This window comes from Peromyscus leucopus, chromosome 15, assembly GCF_004664715.2.
Source record: "Peromyscus leucopus breed LL Stock chromosome 15, UCI_PerLeu_2.1, whole genome shotgun sequence".
Taxonomy (NCBI): domain Eukaryota; kingdom Metazoa; phylum Chordata; class Mammalia; order Rodentia; family Cricetidae; genus Peromyscus; species Peromyscus leucopus.
The window spans coordinates 22,062,067-22,082,757 of NC_051076.1; the positions used below are offsets into that span (position 1 = coordinate 22,062,067).

Sequence of the window (20,691 nt, forward strand, 5' to 3'; positions counted from 1 at the left end):
GTTAAGTAATTATTCTAAATATTGAAAAACAGTGCAATCCCTAAGAAGACACTATGGCCCGGGTTTTCTCCACAACACTAAACACTCCACTGTAGCCCTGGCTGGTCTCCACAGTCCCAGTACCCCACTATAACCAGGTTTGTCTCCAGAGTCCTAGACACCTCGCTATAACTCAGGCTCATCTACGCGGTCCTAGATGCCCCACTACACCCAGGTTTGTCTCTGCAGTAGTAGATGCCACCCAAAGACCAGTCTGTCTCCAGAGTCCTAGACATCCTCGATGACTTCCTTAGCGACCACGTGAGCTTTAATAGCACCTGGTTATTTCACCAAACTGTCTCACATCATCTTTCTTTATTCTTGTCCATCTGAAAGCCCCATCTTACTTTTGTTGGCCAGTGGCTCTTTTCCATTGAACTTTAAAAACAGGGTCCTTGGACTAGAATTGTATTTAGTGGTAGGGTGTATGCTTAGCATGCATAAGGCCCAAAGCAAAAAAAAAAAAAAAAAAATCTTTTTTTTCCTGAAATGGTTTCAACGCACTCCCAAATTTATATATTCATGTATACTGGTCCCTTATCATGAAGATTCATCATCTATCATCTATCTATTATCTGTCTATCTATCCATCCATCCATCCATCCATCATTTATAAATAACTAAATATCTCTGTGTAGCAGCGTCTAGATCGAAAGCTCTAGCCAGTACCTTTTCCTCACACAGAAGTTACATGACACTCAGGTTTCCCAATACAATATATTCTTTTCTTCTGTTACTTCTTTATATTTCCTGGTTGAAGCTAAGGATTATCCAATCAATCTAAACTAGGAATTATGGAGTCACTTTTGATTGATCCTCTCATACTTATTATCTAAAAAATGCCTCTTGAACACATGATTCCCCACTCATTTAGCTGGGACAGCCATTGGCCTCAGCCTTCATTACCATCTCCTGGACTTCTATGCTTCCTTTCTGATGGAACCCCCACAAATCTCTCTTCCCCAATCTATTTTTCAGAATACTTTTCACTCATCTTCTAAAAATGCACACTTGAGTCTGTCCTAAGCTCCTGACACCTCACTGGCAGCACCTGAGGAATCTAAGTTTCTCTGTAAATGGCCAGGCAGTAAATAGTTCAGGCTTTGCAGATCTCACTCAGCTCAGCTACCAGTCATCCATCACCCACAGGATAATTGTGGCTAGGTCCCACAAAAGTTCATTTACAGATGATTAGGTATGATAAAATATTAGTTTTACTTGCCCCAATTATTAAAACAGTATAAAACCATTCTCCATGCATGGACTACACAAAAACAGACAGCAGACCAGATGTGGCCTATGAGATTTAGATGATGACATTGTCCTAACCAGGTTCTCTTCTCCAACCTCATTGTCCACGATGCTACAGAGGGATCCTAATTCCGAATGCCCATCATCCATTGTGTGGACAGCAAGCTTAGTGTATCAAGAACTGACAACCCCTCTCAGAACCACCTAGTTCCACAGCATAGCCCACTACACTTTCTCTGGTCTCCTCTTGAGAATCTTTCGAGTCTTAGCTCCTACCTACCGACAAACCTTAGAGTAGAGTTTATGTTTTCTCCTGTAATTATAACTTTGTATACACCGGTTCCTTATCTAGAATACCTATCCTATCTTTTTCCGCTTTGGAACTCAACATAAACTTATTTAATCAGACTTTTACCAAACGCCCTCCCTAGCCATCAGCTTTCTCTATTGTTTTGTCCTGCAGTGCAGAGTTAGCCCATTCTCCTTTCTATGTGTTTCTGCAGTAGCCCTTCCTTCAGCACGGCATTGCATTGCGGTAACATCCTCCTGTCTTTCCATGTGAGAGCCGACTCCTCTAGCTTAGTGTCAACAACCGAACGGCAGAAACTGACTCTTATTTTCCCTCTCGATGCTTAAGGATGAGCAAATTACTTAAAACCTAGTAGGTGTTGAATAAATAATTGTGTACCAAGTAAACATTATACTTACCAGCTGGCTCTTCAGTGAAGGCTGAATTTCTATTTCCCAACTTTAATGCAATTTGAATTTAAATAAGGACAAATATCAAAAGTGGTAGATGATTCTTTCAGAATGATCTTCAGATTTCTACTCCTGCTTTAATTTTTTTATTTGCCTATATAGATTTGACTCATTATTTTACTATCATTTTATAAGATGGTTTTCATATTTACTTTTTAAAATTTGGCTAGAATATGTCACTGAAAATGTCTGAGAGTGAATGGCGAAATGCTTACTTGCAGGAGGGTTCTGTACTTCAGCTGACCTACACAAAAAAGAAAGGTGCCACTTCCCAGTCACACTCACGGGTATACTGAATGAATAAAGAACCGCGAGCGCAAAAACTCTAAAAAGACATGTCAGAAATACTCAGCCCAAAAGGCATGGCTGATTTCCAGTGTGAAGGAGAAATGTGTCTGGTTCCCTGGCGTTTGAATTGTCTTTTTTAAATTTATGATTGTGGTCTTTATCAAACATGAACATAAATGAAGCATAAAATGCATATAAAAAGTATTACACTTAAAGAGAGTCAATTAAGCCTTATTTCTATAAAGTGGGCTTACATTTTTACAGATTTTGTATAAGTGAAGCACAGCAGACAAAAGCTATCTAGGGAACCCAGCACAACCTCTTCTCTTAAGAACAAAGGAATTAGTTACCACGCGTCCACTGCAGCAGTGACTGTATCTTAATATGCTCCACTTGCAGGAACTGATCTTGTCAGACGGTACACACTGATACTGTAGGGAAACTCTAACGGACTTTGACTCCAGAAATTAACTCCAACAAGACAGAATCGCAAAGGGGCAGAAGCAGCATTAATATTTATTTACCAGAGCTCGGTCACACCAAGACATTAAAAGCTGTCCCATTTCTATAGCTTAGGAGTGTTTAACACACAAATGGTTGATTCTCAATAGAAGTCTGACAGAAAAGAAAAACTAGCAACATTATCATGATGAAGCTAAGTTTAAAATTTTGAGGATTAAATAACCACAGGAACGGGGTTAATAGTGTGTTCTCAGTGCCACAGTGACAATGCTTTAAATGGGCACTAAAAGAGCAGCTATTATTCTGCAATATTAAGCATTTTTCCTCACCAGAGTGTTTCATCTGTTGGGGCTTTCCCCAGGGACCATCCGTGTCTAAAGTGCTTTCTTTCCTCTCCTCTCTTTTGCTCTCTCCTCTCACTGCTTAAATCAGAAGGTGTCAAGCCATTTGGAAGATTATCATAACAAAATGTTTTTAACAAAGTTTGATTTGAACAGAACTGGAGGCATCTTAGCACTAACCCAAAACTTTGGGAGGTTCACCAACCTCTAGAATATTTTTTTTTCTCCAAATGCAGGCTGTTCAAGTAGTGCTTTTCTCCATCTGTTATCATACCGTGCTCAGAATTACATTGTCATATTTAATGCAAAAGGGATCATTCTCCTTTCATAGTTTAAATTCAACATCGTACTGCAACGGGAAGACCAGTGTTTTCTTATGTTGTAAATTAAATCAAATATCATAAACTTACAGTGACTGTAGACAAAATTCTCTCTCAAAACTGAGACCCTCTGAGAATCGAACAAACGCACAGGATTGATATAAAAACCGAAAGCTGTAAAGTCTGAAGTGGTGAAATGAAGTATTTACTTCTCTGTCTGGATTTTTCTTTCGGGGTATGTTTATGTATGTGCATATGTACACACACATGCATGTATGTTTATGTATATGCATGTGTACACACATGCACGTGCATGTGTGTGTTTCTAAATCAGCAAACTCACAATGCTTGCAACCTAGAGTCCTATTTTAATTCTGAATGAGCTATATGCTCACTTAAATGTGCCACAATGACGAATGCACTACATCTTATGGGGAAAACATCGCAACAAAATACCTTGCTGCACTAAACCGCTTATAATAACGATCTGAATGCAAAGAGTCTCAACTTCATCTCCAAATTTCCCAGCTCCTTAGGAAACACGTCCCTTATTTTTGTATCAACTCCATTGCAATCTGCTCTTAGCATGTCTCCTCCTTTGTCTCTCACTGCTGACAGAAGCTGGTGATTTTCGTAAATACATTTCCTCATAGTCTTCATTTTAACATTTTTATTAGACATACAATTAATAGGAGAGGTGGTGGTGGGAGAAATATGTCATCTTGCTTATACTGATAAAGCATCACTTAAATATTTGAGTACTGTAGACAAACGGTTTTGTAATATATCAGTGATTCCCTGCCACACTCATCATTCACGTGTCTGGGTGTTTTGCTTGCCACATATCCACTTTCTGTAATATGCCTGAAAGCTGTGTGCGAATTGAATGACTAAGACTAACAACTGTTTGGCAGCCTATGGCAGGAGCCAGTGGGACAGACGCACTGGGTGCTGAGTGCGGGGTGGGATTAGGGCATACCTGGTGAGGTGCAGCTGGCGCTCAGACTCGCCCAGCAGCTCTGTTACTTGCAGGCACTCCTGTCTGGCCTGAGCTGCCTTCTGCTGCTCCTGTTCCACATGCTGCTTGCTCTCGCTCAGTTCTAGTCTCAGTTTCTCTATTTCCTTAGGCAGACAGAGGAGAAAAAAAAAAAAAAACTATATCAAATATATACACGTGAATTCAAAATTAGTCCACTTTTATTTCTTCCATGAATCTTAATACAATAAAAGCTCATTGGAAAATTTAGACTAGCTTCAGTTCTTTGACAAAGAGAATTAGCACATCCACAAATACACATCCATGGAGTAGCTCTGGATTATGAGACGAAGTCAATTTAAAACATGAAACAACTGAATGTGACCAGTGCAAATGATTGATAATCCACTGTCATGCAAAGGCTTGTGCCCTTTAAAGAGCAATCCTAACCTAACAGGCACCCCCTTTAAAATGTGACGTTGTCTAAGAGGTCTGAACAGATGCTGACATGTGATGCTGATTGAATATGCCACTGTCTACTTCAAAAGACAGAGTTATGGTTTTACTTAGATGTCATAAAAACCAGATTCAAGGTTAAGACAATTTGTTTTTAGGAAAATGTGAAGTGTTAAAAAGGCATTGGCATGATGCTAATAGTATTTGTCAACAATGTTGGGACAGACTCAGCGTAAGGACCTTCAGCCTGCTTGTGTGAGTTCCAGAGCGCAGCACCTGGGCTGACCCGTCGGCAGAGCACTCTGGCATGACTGAGCTTGGATATGTACATGTACGAACATGCACACAGCTTATTATTGGTTTTGAGGAAGAAACTCCTTATCTTACTGATACTCATATTTCAAAGCAAAAATAACTTATATTTTGGATAGTTTGTACATTAAAGTAAAAATATTCATCACAGAATATCTACGACATTAAGCAAATCAAAGGAACTGGACATAAAAAATAGACTATAAAAAGATGAAAAACAAAAAAAGAACAGGAATATTTTCAACTTCATACATACTAAGTAAGAAGCAAGTTTGCTACACAAAATGCAATATGTTTTCACGTCTTACCAGAGCATTTTAAACACAGCATTTACACATATTTTAAAATTTTCTTATGTCATTTCTCAATATTCTGAATGACCTCCAACTACATTGCAAATATCAACTAAGATAAAGCAAATGATTCATTTTTCTTATATTTATAATGCTATATTCAGTTCATACCATCAATATTTGCCAAAAATAAAGTCATTTGCTATGAGTTCTCAAATATTATTTTATTTTTTGAAAATCCATATACTTATAGGTACATTACTTTCATTCAGAGGAGGTTTCTATATCTTTCAGACTGAAATACCAAGTAAAACTGATTTATTTCTTTAAAATATTTTGAGTTATTAAAGTTATACTAACATTTTTGCAGTCTTACAATTAAATATAACTAAAGATGTAAAACATAATAGAAAAGTCAGTAAATTTTATTTGCCTAGAATTTATAAAATTAAGAGCAAGAAAGTCTAGAACTGGAGTTATACGTTAGCTTTAAAACCTGAAAACTTCATTCAATATTTTCTTTTACATCATGCTACTTATAAAAATCTGTGCTTAATATGACCAACCCAGAGAATCCCCATCTTTTCTTGATTCAGCAAGTATCAATTCATGTGATAGATGAGAAACACACACACACACACACACACACACACACACACACAAAGACAATCAATATACAACATGTACACACACAAAAAAAAAAAGAAAAGAAAAGAAAAAACAAACCAGCAAATGAATTATAGAGAAAATCCATGCCTCAAAAGCATGGACAGAGAAACTGGCATGGGCAAGAAAAGGTGAAGCAATGTGAAGCCACAAAAGACCCATGGGTACGAGATGGGGTCACACCATTAGAAACCATGGACTGTAGGCTATATTTTTCTTATGAATGGTAGGAAACAATGGCTTAAATAGATATGCAATTTGAGAAGTTTAGTTTTAAAAACTGGATCAATGTGTATGATCAATTTTAGGCAGCAAGGAATGACAGATGGGAAACCCTGAACAGATAGCAGCAATATTCCAGACAGGGGTAGAAAAGACTTAAAACAGAAATATAAAAGAAAATGGTGATTTTATAGAAAAAATGAGATGTATCTGGCTGGAGGCATATCTCAGTGAGTGGAGTGTTTGTGGTGCAAGGCTGAGGACCTGAGTCTGGGTCCCTAGACCCCATGGGAAAGCCAGGCCGGTGCTGCCCTGCAACCTCAGAGCTTGGAGGACAGAGGATTCCAGAAGCTTGCTGGTCAGCTAGTCTAATGCACTTGACAAGCTTCAGGTTTAGTGCAGGATCCTGTTTCAAATAATAAGGTGGAGAGCTATAGAAGAAAACACCTGACATTGACCTACACACACACACACACACACACACACACACACACGCACACGCACACGCACACGCACACGCACACACAGAGAGAGACTCTACACATGCACTAGTATATTTCATTAAGAGGATACAAAAGAGTGACAGAAAGAAAACAAAATCCAAACTTCCTTAAAAAGAATAGATTCCGTTTTTGTAAGATTATTCAACAACAACACATGTACTTTACACCATTTTAAGTTTACAGCAGCTGTTTTCATATCCTCACGTAACTAAGCGGCTGCATTAACAGTTAGGCAAACCTACAGGCAAAGGACACCGTTTCAAGAGCCCACACGAATCAGAGCTTCGGGGCTTTGACCCCTGTGACCTTGGACAAGTCACTGGACTCTCAGACCCTCTCTTCAACCTACAATCAGAGTAATGACTGGAGCAACCTCCAGAGAATGTGGCGAAGACCCGAAAGGATGGGATAAGGAAAGAATAACGAGGCAGGGGACACAGGGCTGGCCCTAAGCATTGCTGACTGAGGGCTGAAGGTACAGCTTAGAGTGAAGCCCCTGCCTAGGACACGTGACACCCGGTGTTCTAGTCCCAGCACCACCAAGCAACAAAGTAAGTGAATCCAATAAACCTCCCTCCTCTATAGAAGCACAATCTTGGGATAAACTGAATAAAACTGTATCTATTCCAATTTCGAAATACCAAGTTCTTTTTTGTACGACGGCCTGCTTCGGATTATGTGTGCCAACAAAGGAGCTCTCTGGGACAGATAATCAAAACCAACAAATAATCTACCAGCTGGATGGAGGGTCAACACTTAGCTTCCCGAGTCAGGAAAACCTGCCATGGCACCAACTCCAACAGTTAGAAGAGAAATCTCTTGCCAGAAATGCCATGTTCCCACTGGCAGAATAACCCTGTGCCTCACCCAACTGGGTCAGGGCTGCTTCCTGGCTGCAGATTAGTGGCTCCGGGACGAAAGACCGACAACGATGGTCATAGGCCAAATGTCCATTCCTCTCAAAGTACACTATTAACCTGATGTCCACAATGCAGTCTGACACAGTCATCTTTCGGCCAGCTGGGTGACAGGAGGGCTACATAGCTTTACACCTCACCAAAAGACATACCTCAAATCATAACCACATGAGCTGGAAGTGTAGCTTACCGGTAAAACACTTGCCTAGCATGTGCACGGCCTGGGACACTATCCTCAGAAACAAAAGAATAAAATAAAAACAAAAGCATGAATAGAATCACCAGAATAACAAAAAAAGTAGAAGCCGTTATGAATGGCTGTTTTGAACCTCTGGTTATTTAAGTCATAGGCTAAGGGGAGAATTTACCACTACTATTCTGCTAAATGTATATAAGTAGTAAAATTACTCCCAATGATTATTGTTGCACCTAGAGATCAGAGACTTTCTCAAACTTCAATGAGGAATCTTCTTGCAGCAGATGGTAATTACCACAGAGACCCACAATCAGTCAATGTGCAAAGAAGATACTATTCAGTGCTCATTTATATTAAGATTTTTCTTAATCATATATATATAACTTTATGTATGTATGTACGTATGTATGTATGTATGTATGTATGTATGTATGTATGTATGTATGTATGTTTTTTTGAGACAGGGTTTCTCTGTGTTGTTTTGGCACCTGTCCTGGATCTTGCTCTGTAGACCAGGCTGGCCTCAAACTCACAGAGATCTGCCTGGCTATGCCTCCTGAGTGCTGGGATTAAAGGTGTGCGCCACCACCGCCCGGCAAAACTTTATTTTTTTTATTATTGATTACATTTTCTTATCAAAATGACCACCTAATCTCAGTCAAACAGTACTCAATCTTTTGTTATCTTCAATGGCATATTGTCAACTCTTCTAATATTTATCTTCATCTTAAAAAAACAATTTCTTTTTAGTGTATGAGTATTTTGTGTGCACATATGTATAGATACCATGTGAGTGCCTGATGCTTGCAGAGGTCAGAAGAGGACATTTGATTCCCTAGAACTGGAGCTTCATGTGGTGCTGGGAACTGAATCTGGGTCCTCTGCAGGAGCAGCAAGTGCTCTTAACCACGGAGTCATCTCTATACTGCCTATATTTGTATTTTAAATGACATATTACTATTTCTTGGTTTGTAATATAAGACATTAGCTATCATCTCCTTTGCTAGGGCACATGGAAGCATGTATCTACAGTCCAAGTTTCTTAGAAAGCTGAGCCAGGACGACTACTGGAGTGTAAGACTTCTATGACATCCTACACAACACTCTAAAAGATGCAATTCATGCCCTCACATAAGGTTTAGTTACTAGTCAGTGGTTCACTTACATTATAATGGAAAGTTTTCTCTCTACTGAGGCAAACATTTTTTTGAGTTAATTTTCTTCAACAATGTTTTATTATTTGGGAGATTAATGGCCTAGTATTGGTGTATGAGAGGCACTGTTTGCTCACTTCTGAGCTGGGGTCTTGCTGTGTTTTTGAGGCTGGCCTCAAACTCCCGGATGCAAACGATCCTCACTATCTCTATTGCATAAATAGCAGGTGTGTTTATTCACTCTGATTGCCCATTTAAAATAATTACCTTTCTAAGTAACTGACATTTCTCCACAATTATTTAAAAATAATTACCAAGTAGTCACACTTTTAAATACTGAAATATCAAAGTATAATTTTTCCCTTACTTCTGACCCTTTTGATCTGTCTTTTGCCAACTCTTTATGCCTTCCCTAATGTACCTTAAGAGTTCCTTGTTGGTCAAGCACAGTAGTATTTGTGGTTAATGTGAGCACTCTTGATGCTGAGGGAGGCAGATGTCTCTAAATTCAAGACCAGCCTGGAATCTATAGCTAGTTCAAGGCCAGCCAGGGCTACCTAGTAAGACCCTGTTCCCCTCCCCCAAATAAAGAGTTCCTACTTTTCTGGATCCCAAGTCACTCTGTGTCAAAGGAGTTTTTATAAGAAAGAAAGCCTCAAACCACAATTTGTGTGTGTGTGTGTGTGTGTGTGTGTGTGTACATGTGCTTTAAAAAACATTATTTTATAGATAAACTCAAGAGTTTGTCTGGATATGAAATCCTACTGGATTCAGAATATTACTGGCCCCACACCATCGTCTTCAGGATCATAATGTTACCACTAGAGAGCCCCTCTACCTTCTATTAATTACTCTGTAATTGGCTTTTTTCTCTTCCTGGAAACATTTATAATACTCTCTTTCCAATTCATTTTGCAATTTTATGAGTGTGATCTCAGAATAGATTTTCATACTTTGTGTCCTTGTTTTCAGTGGCCCCTTTCAATCGGGAGGCTTATCTAGGGTTTGGTTTTTAGTTTTGAGACACTGCCTTGAATGGCTATTTTTAATCTCTCTCTCTCTCTCTCTCTCTCTCTCTCTCTCTCTCTCTCTCTCTCTCTCTCATCCATCCATCCATCCATCCATCCATCCATCCATCTATATCCCTACCTCCCTTCCCCCGCCTCTCTCTTTCTTTTCTTTTTCTCCCAGAGACAGGGTTTCTCTTCTCTGGCTGTCCTGGAACTTGCTTTGTAGACCAGGCTGGCCTCGAACTCACAGAGATCTGCCTCCTGAGTGCTGAGATTAAAGGCGTGCGCCACCTTTAATGCCAGACGTTTTGTATTTTCTAGATTGCCCAGGCATTGATCTCTGGCCCTATCAGACTGGTTATCAAAATTATTTATATTTTCTAACCAGAGTCTAACATCTGGAATTACTTTTCTTTCCAAGCTCTTTATTAAATTTAAGGATATATTTTTCACATCCATCAATTATTTCCTGCATTCCCTTATCCTTGTACATAAAATTCATTTTTATTTTTTCAGGTGAAATATCTCATTAGAACGTACAATATTTCAAAAGTTCTCTTCAGTTTATCATGTACATCCCCTCGGTTTCATCCAGGTTTGTTAAAGGGTGCTTTTGTTCACATGATTTAACCGAGTGGGAAATCTAGAACAGAAAAGAGGTTCATCTGGGGTCATGGGTGCAGAGGATGGGAATTCACACTGGCAGCTGTGTGGACGGGGAAGTGTAGGCACAGAGAGAACATGAAGGGCAGGCAGCTGGCCTTTGTACAACTTCTCTCCTGCATAATAAGTCTAGTGCATGATAGCAGAAGCTCATGTGGAAAGACACTAACCCTATCATGGGGCAAAGCCTCCAGATCCAAACACCTCCCAACACTGCCACATAGACAATAAAGACTTCACAACAAAAGCTCTTGGGGGACATATTTAAAACACAGCCAGCTTCCTTTGGCTTTTTTTTTCTTTCTATTTGTCCATTTTAGATCCTCTGTCATATTATAGGCAGTGAATCAAAGTACAGACGTAATGAGTTTTAGATAACATATATTTTATCATGTATTGTTCAGCAAATACTCACTCCTAATTCCCCTCCCCTGAAGAGGATGTATTAGTTTCCCCAACATCTCTGGACTTAGCTATGTGATTTCATTTAGCTAATGGTATCATAATGCAAGCAGAAATGATTTGATTTTACCTCATGCTGTGGTGATTCTCCATGAGGAAAACATCATCTGGTGCTGCTGCCGCCACCCTGTCAGTCTGAACCACAGACAGAGCACACAAGGAGAGAGATAAAAACCAAACTGCGGCTAGACAGATCCTGACCTTTGTTCTGAAGCACACACTCAATGCTGTCCTGCTTAGCCAAACCTCCGCAGCCTAGCACTTAGGACCATGAGTACATGGGATCACTGCTGCAAGGCACTGAGCTTGCAAGAAAAAATCCCCAACTTTAAAGGAATAAGGACTGCTACACTATATGTTATTTTGGAATTTCATTTGAACTTTGAAATTACTACATGAAACACGTAAGGCAGGAATCCTGTACGGAGAAGAAACCGGGGATAAAAAACACAGTGTGAGTGTCAAGAAGTACGCCAAGGCTTTCAACCAGTGGTTCTCCACCTTCCTGATGCTGCGGCTCTTACTACAGTTCCTCAGGGCGTGCTGACCACCACCATAACGTTCTTGTCATTGCTACGTTAGAACTCTAATTTGCTACTGTTCTAAACTGTAATGTAACCATCTGATATGCAGGATCTCTGATATGCGACCCCTGGGATAGGGCCATTAGACCCCAAGATGGGGCAAGATCCACAGGGTGACATCTGCTCCTGTAAGCCAAATGTGACTCATTTCCTCCACATACCATAACACAAACTCTGCAGTCACTTTCAAAACATTTCTACCAAGATCAATAAAAATCAATTTGGTATCCATTTATAAACACACACACAGATTTTACAAACATGTATAGTTTAACAGTTATCTCATCAAGGAGGCTCAATCTTCACAATGTGAGATGTATGTTCATATTTTCTATTTCTTATTCTTATCCTCTTTAAAGAATTTCTGTTGTCAATTTATAAAATTAGCTTCACAGTCCTGTAACTTGAAAAATGATGTACTGTCTGTACATTTTAAATTACATAGATTAGTAACCAAATAGAGAGTTTTATTCAGAGCATTTCTCTTGTATACTTCTCCCAAATTTCTAAGAAAAAAAATACAAAGAAATGAATGCAAAAACTGAAAAATTGTGCATCACCTTGAACCCAAAGAATACCTTTGCCTGGATAGAAAATGAACTGCACAGGAGTTATAATATCTACCAGAACTTATTTAACCCTGCTACTGCTACTAAATATTATTGACTTAAAAATTATTTTCCATGCCGGGCGTTGGTGGCGCACGCCTTTAATCCCAGCACTCGGGAGGCAGAGCCAGGCAGATCTCTGTGAGTTCAAGGCCAGCCTGGGCTACCAAGTGAGTTCCAGGAAAGGCGCAAAGCTACACAGAGAAACTCTGTCTTGAAAAACAAAAAACAAACAAACAAAAAAATTATTTTCCCACCAGGTGTGCTAGCACACACTTGTAATCCTGGCCTTTAGGAGGCTGAGAAGGGAGGATATTGATAAGTCAGGGGCCTAACATGCTTATATAATGGATTCAAGGCCAGCCAGGATTACAAGACCATGACTCAAAAAAATTAATAAGTTGTTGCCATCTTTAATATAGGGTGACTGATTTGTATTAGAGAAGGTGAAAATGGGGATAAAAAAACAAAGTGTAGAAGAGTAGGGAGACGAGAATTTAGAAGGAAGAGCCTATGGTTTTGAGGCTGACATAATTTGATAATGTTAAATTGTCATTCAGAAACCAGTCGTCAAATTAAAACAACACATTTTAAAAGTAAAGCAGTGTATGATAATTAACATTAAAGCGGACAATCTGTCACAGAAATGGTTTCTATTCATCTTTGTGTGGACAAGGACCTACTCACTAGACACTCAGTACCCTGTTAGGACTGATTTTATCAACCTGGAAGCCAACGTCTAGAGGGCATGCATCTAAAGCTCTGCTGGCGAAAAGGCAGGACACAACGATCCCTTGTGTGCAGTCACCATGTTGTAGGTTTGCAGGGGTCACAGCTACCAGTCTAGATGGAGAGGCACCAAGTGTCTTCATTGTCACAGAAGGTTCTAGCGCCAGCACCAGAGTCAAGCAGAGACCTCCCAAGGAAGCAGGAATCTATGTGAATAGCAGAGCAAGTGACCCCTGAATCATTTTAGAAAGGACTCCTCACGGTGTCTTTCATTGCAGCAGCTCCAGAAGGCTTGCAGAGCCCATTCTAAGGGCCCTCTCAGAGCTACTGTTGGTGGTGGCATGTAACACTGGTTCATATGTTTTTATTGTGGGCCTGAGAACAACACTGATACCATATGTTCCAGGCACTGGCTTAGCATTCTGTATTTTAAAATCTCGTTTTGTGTTCATGACAACCTTGTAAAAAAATAAAGCATTCTATTACTGTTTCACAAGTGAGAAGGCTGAAGCTCACAGATGTCAATAACTTATAGAAGATTATATAGTGCAAAGCTAGGATGAAAACTGGGTTAGGCTTCTTTCAAATCTCAATCTTTCGATCATACCATACTGTCTCTCTACACATGCCTAGACATGGCATAAAATAAAAACCTCACAGTCCATAATTTGGCACAGGTAGAAGATACAAACAACAGGGTTGCTGGAGAAGAGAAAACTCAGATGGCCTGAATGAAATACCACAATTACCATTCTTCATACAAACAAAGCCATGGCCACAGTTCCCTCTGAAGACGTATTTTCATGCCAGTATGAGCCAGTGTACACTGACATCTTATTAGCCTCCAGATCAAACACATGTATTTCTGGGAAACATCTGTTTTTCTAGTTACTTCTAATCAGTTTCTATAGTAAGCAAATATTCCTTAAAGAATTATTTTTAAAAATGTCCTTCTCTATACATATACTGCTAGGAGAAATAGCAACTAATGAAATCAAAAGCACTTCCTGAGGGCCAATGTAGCTCTCAGGTAAAACCTGTGCCCCAAACAGATGAAGTGGGGCTAAGATAGACATTTGAGATGAAACAGATTCAACCACACTATAACAATGCAGCAGCAGATTTTTGGTTAAGCCAGACTTATACCTACTGTTCTGTCATGCTAGTAGACTCAGGGCAGAAATAAGAATGCCTGCAGCCCTCCAGTCCCTCTGCATGAGAGCTGAGATGATGGCTGAGCCTTCTGGACTGGTTAATAAAGGCTTTACACACGCTGCAAAGACAGGGAGGGCCGCTTTCCCGCTTCAGGAATGTAAGTCTGGTTCATTGTAGACAAAATATCAGGTCGTTCATAAGCTCTACATTTTTTCTTTAAAATGCAATGTGCTTTTGTCCCTAATTCTATCACACCCTTTTATTGTCCTAACAGAGTTCAAATATAACTGTCTTCAGGTATGGTATACTTATAGATTCATATTGCAACCACCATGGACAGAGAGATGTTGAATACACCCACTGTTAGAAATATAAAGGAACATTAAGATAACCTAAATGAAGAAAATTATCAAATAAGATGTGATTATTGAAAAGTTAGAAAAGAAAAATGAAGAAATATTTTTTCAATGATGCATGGCAAAGTGTAGTTAAGGTATCATGAAAATGACTAAAACCAACCAGTATCACAAATAGATATAAAGATGACCCAAAAGTACAGACTAAAAGAGGTAGCATTACATAAGATAATTCTTAGGGGTAAAGAGATGATTCAACTATGAAAAGTTAAGTCTCCCAACTGAAAGCACAGGACAATGGCAAAGCAAGTGGAAAATTCACAATAACGACAGAATCAAGACTATTTATCTCCTGATTGTTGAGGACACCATTTGTCATGCAGAGTTTTGCTTAGTTTTACAGTATCAGGTATGAGTTCTCTTCCTACTGTGGGAAGTTCATTCAGATAGCTGTTGGTTGTACATATCTTGCCAGAACAGTCATTACTGTAGTTTGCAAGATTTGTAGCTAGATAGGGTCATTGATAAAATGTGCTTAGCACCTTCTAACATTGTGAGGGGTAGCTACCAGGGAAGAGGTATTCAGGTCAACACCAGCTTGATTTCTCCTTGTCCTGTGACAAAAGTATGTAGAGTGTTTGGCAAAGTGCCTTAATCTCAAGTTCCAGCAGGCGGCCAAGAGCAATGCAACACCTTGCTATTGTTTGGGTGTCTCTTAGAAAGCCCTGGCCAACAGCTCTAAAGCAGCTATCCTACAACGGGCACTGGGCTTCTGTGGTGGTCTATGGATTTGGGGGCGATGTGCCCCATGTGAGAGGTCATGTTCTCTAGAGAACCTACTAGTACTACCATTTTGCTAAACTGATTGGTATCGAATTGCCATTTAAACACATCCTTATTTATAGAGACCAGTGCATCTCTCATCCTCATCAAAGAGTCTTCTTTTTGCAGTAGATGGAGGCTATCACTGACAGTCATAAATGGTCAAAGTACATAGAATAAGTGATTATGGAATGTTCAGCCTCAAATGAGACATGTGTAAAACAACTCCAATACTCAAGTCTTATGGAGCATCCAGGAAGCAGCAGCAGAAAGGATGTAAGAGCCAGAGGACTGGGTGAACTTCTGTGAAGAAGCATCTTCTGGACATGCAAGGATACTGAACTCATGAAGTCTCAACAGCTATGGTTTCTAAAAAAGACCTGCCCAAGACCCTACTGGTCAACATCCCAGAATGGATGGGAGAAGGGCTCATAAGGCCCCAACCCTAGCTGAGAGCTGAGGAAAGGGGAATCAGTTTTGTTCAGGGATGAGCTCCTTAATAGGTTGCGTATGCCTAAGTGATCAGCCCTATTATACTCATGTACATATAGGAAACACTAACAGGGCTTGGTAGGATTTTTATGTAATAATAATCACTATGTTATTAAATACTATTATAGAAGAAGAGGAAATGAATTTAATACAGGAATATGGGGAGCACTGGAGGAGTTGGAGGGGAAGAGAAGGGAATATGAAATGAAACGTACTTACTTGTGCATGAAAAAATGTGGAGATTTAAAATTCTTAGAATCAGTTATTCATTGCTTGAATATCAGAAAGTGCTTTGAAAAATGAATTATAAGAAGATAGCCACCACTCACAATGATGGTAGGAACCTACCACTTCAGAAGAACGCCTGTCTACAACCTTCCCAGGCTATATCAATCATTTTCTGTGTGGAGAATCCCCAGTGTCTGCCCTGGAGTTTAGTGTCAATGCCTTGTAAGGATGCAACCTCATATAATATGATCATTTCGTTCTTAAAGTCATTCATTTTGTTCATAGGCTCAAAGAATTTGTAACATTGAAACCATCTATTTGCATTTCAATGAGCTACAGCAAGAGAGAATGAAAGAAGCATGCTTCACTGTGACCACGACTTAACGTGATGAGTGAGTGAGGACTAGTGTAAACACGAGTCTACTGAGTCTGTAGGTCCACAGCACATGCACACTCCCATTCTACGAGCATCCCACAATACTCAATGTGATGTCATCCAAAACACGGCCCAATTGTCACATGAAAACATCTCCATTCACAAAATGACCTGTTTATCTCTGTCTGAATAAAGAGCCATCTCTCCCGAAAATGGTAGAGAAATTATATAATTTTTTGAGAAATAGTAAGTGTGCTGGTTAGTTTTGAGGGGAGAGGGGGAGAGGGGAGGTTGGGGCAACTAACTTGACACACACTGAAGACAGCTGTAAAGAAAGAACCTCATTTAAGAAAATCCCCCCACAGACTTGTGTACAGGCCAATTTAATTAATGATTGATGTAGGAAGGCCCAGCCCACTGTGGGGGATGCTACCCCTGGGCAGGTGGTCCTGGGTTGTGTAAGAAACCAGTTGAGCAAGCAAGGCATGGGGAGTGAGCCAGAATGGATACCCATTCCTCCACAGTATCCACTTCATTTCCTGCCTCCAGATTCCTGCCCTGAGTTTCTGCCCTGACTTCCCCTCATAATGGACTAGAAGCTACAAGCTGAAATAAACCCTTTCCTCTCCAAGTTGTTTTTGGTCATGATGTTTTATTACAGCAGTAGAAAGCAAACTTAGCCAGTATGAATGTTTGCAGTTTAAGAGAAAAATGTGGCACCAGACACAAAAATAAATATGTGCAAATCTATCTAGACTACTAAATAAGGAGCAACTTAGGAGATTTTTCAAGAGTAAGTTTGAGCAATAAGATTTCCCCTTCCTGAAATGACACTCCACTGTAATAAAACATGTTGAGTTGATTTTAGCAGAAGGCTATATTTCAATAGCCTATCTTGGCAGATTGGAAGGGTCAGTAATACTTGACTACGTCAAATGGGAAGAAATTTTTCCTCCTGTCATTTGTGAAGATCTTGGAATTTATCACCACAAATACCCAGGGTCTGTTGGAAGTGCCAAGATAACAGTTTCCTGAACTCCCCAGCCCAGCTGAGTCCTCAGTGATACCTGACACTTTAACAACTACTAAGTTTAATATTCCAGCAATAAAAATGCTGTAGGCTGGGGCCATGCCACCCAGGGCAGTATTTCTGTTTTGTTCTGTTCATGGCTATGTCATAAGATCTCTGTTCATGAAGTTAATACACTCAAAACACTCTGGGTCTTTGGCAGTTCCTTATTTTACATAGTGTTCTAGCTCACATACTATACTGTACTGAGACATTGGCTATCACAGTCTTACAGGGTTGTCTGTGAAAAAATATAGCTAAGAAGAGTAATGTATATTTTCATTTGTTTTCTTTGTGCTTATAAAGAGAATCTCCATGTTAGAACACTTAAACAAGAGGGCTCAAAACAGGAAATAGATAGGTTCCTTATTTTCTAGAAAGAATTTGTTACCAATATATTCAACATTCCAATTTAATACAAAGAGAAATAATTGCCATTTAAAATGCTAACATATAAAATTAAATTTATATGCATGTTTTACACATAATATCTAAATATAGACATATATTTAAAATATATGTATGCTATAAATTAGAATACATTACATATGCATGTATATAATACATTCAAATTAACTTGATGCTTTTTAATGAAATAATACCTGAAATGTTAGTGGTTTTTTTTTCTTTTCTTTTTTTTTTTTTTTGCAACAGGGTTTCATGAATGTTAGTTTTTAAAAAAGATCCAAAGAGAAAGCCTGGCATGGTGGTTTATACTTATAGTCTGGGAGGTAGAGGCGGGAGCCAGGCCAGGCAGGCTATGTAGTGAGTTCAAGGCCAACCTGGGCTACATGAAATCTTACTGTAAGGATTGAAAAACAAAATTAAAAAAAAAGAAAAAGAAGAACTAAGAAGATGTTGTGACTCATTTTGTTCTTCTATGAGAATAGGGTCATAATCCCTGGGCAGAAAAGTAAGAATGGCTGAGAGTAGCCAATGCAAAGGAGTCATGGACTTGTGTTTTTAGACAAATTAATGCAATTTTTAGGTGGCTGACAGGATGGCTAGGTGAACCAAGTTAAACCATAAAACCCATATAAAAAGGTAGGAGAAACCTGACTCCACCATGTTGCCCTCTGACTTCCAAATGCACACATGCCCAAATACTCACACCATGCGCGTGCGCGCGCGCGCGCGCGCGCACACACACACACACACACACACACACACACACACACAGAGAGAGAGAGAGAGAGAACAGTAACAAACAGTGCATAAATAATGAAACAGCCACTTTAAGTTGACTGCATATTTTTTTAAAAAGTCACACTAAACCGACCTAGTCCTTTCTGAAAGCATTTCAAAAGCATGTTGGATCTATAATAACTATGGTGAAGGAGAAGAAAATAAGTCTCAGGTTGTTTCTTTGAAAATGATCTGGAATAAAAAAAGGAAGTTCTAACAGAGACAACTTGCAGAGAAGTTCTCAGTCCTAATGGGACATACACATCACTTTCCTCTTGCCAAGTCTCCGGGAGCTACATGGAAGAGGAGGTGGAAAGATTGTAAGAGCCAGAGGTGGTCCATAACATCACGGAAACAGTAGTTTCCAGACACAACAGGGCACATGCACATTGATCTCACGGTGATTATGATAGCATACACAAAACCTTTACATGCTCAAGCTAGACAAAATCCCAGCCAGAGCGGGGGGAGAGGGGCACAAAACCTACGCCAGCTGAGGAGCTATAGGCATTTAATAGCTGCTGGGAAAGAAAGGGACTTGTTATTAATGATGTGACCACACACCAGAATGGGTCCCATTCCCAGACTAGCTGGGCAACACAAATTGGACTTGATGGGGAAAGAAGAAGAAATCTTACAGTTGGGTGAGGATGGGTACCCGGGCAAAGATGGCAGTAATGGGAGAGGTTGAAGGAAGAGACTGTGTTCCAAGTATGTTGTGTGAGAATCTCAGAGAACTAACACATATGCTGTTCCAAAACTGGGAGTTCTCTTTTCTGAAGAGACAACCCATACAGAAGAATGGGCTTTCCATAGGTCAAGACATTGTTTTACATGACTTCCACTTTTATTAATTAAAAACAATCTACTAAGTACAAATGCTATAAAGAAAACCCATTACTAGTGAAAAACCACCTACAACTGTGGCTAGAACACTTGCTTTGCATGGGCACAGCCCTGGGTCTTGCAAAGCAGAAAGTAGAAGGAAAGGGAAAAGCAGAGAAGAGTAGAGGAGGGAAGAGGATGGATGTGAGGAAGAGAGGCAATCTGTTTTCTAAACAGGAAAGCGCACCACAGAGTGAGGAGAGCTTCGGTTTCATTGCTGACTTGAATCAGCATTTGAAAATATTTATCACCAACTGAGAAAAATCATACAAAACAAAGATAAAATACAAAAATTTTAGCTTGGGAAAGCAAACTATGAATTTATTTCTTTAGATAATTCCTTCCCTTAAATAAAAAAAAAAATCATGGTTCTGGAGACATGGGTCAGCAGTGTTTTGAGTGCATACTGCTCGTACAGAGGACCAGAGTTCAGTTCCCAGCACCCATGTCTAGAGGCTCACAACCACTCATAACTTCAGCTCCAGAGCATCTGATGCCTTCTTCTGGCCTCCACAGGTCCCTACAGTCATGGGACAGACACACAGACAGACGGACATGCAAATAAATAAAATAAATCTTAAAAAAATTCCTTAATTTTTCAGGTCAGTATAGCAAATGTTTATGAATATATAGTATTGTCTACTATGGCTCACATTATATACATACTTATGTATATTTTAGATATCAGATATCCAATTATATAGCTATGCACACATGCATATGCACTATCCATGTAGACCATGCAGTGTATCTCAGTCTTCTGTCCTTTATAATTATTGAAACAAATTATTTATCATTTTGATGAAAAGGCAAATTCACTGATACATATAATTTATATAATTTCTCCTTCAAATTTACAACCACTAAGCTACAGTAAATAGGAGAAATCATTACAATATTCTTGTTTAGTTC

At 39.4% G+C, this 20,691-nt stretch overlaps 1 protein-coding gene across 6 annotated transcripts in view; it reads right to left on the reverse strand.

The window, feature by feature from the left end:
* Positions 1 to 20,691, reverse strand: part of Sdccag8 (SHH signaling and ciliogenesis regulator SDCCAG8) — a 204,989-nt gene that overhangs the window by 106,358 nt on the left and 77,940 nt on the right. For all 6 annotated transcript variants that reach the window (XR_005092993.1, XR_005092992.1, XR_003734112.2 and 3 more), the window contains exon 13: positions 4,440 to 4,582. Coding sequence is in view for 3 of the 6 variants with exons in the window: in XM_037211197.1 (XP_037067092.1) it covers positions 4,440 to 4,582 (143 nt within the window). In the remaining 3 variants the exon portion in view is untranslated. The remainder of the gene's footprint in view (positions 1 to 4,439; positions 4,583 to 20,691) is intronic.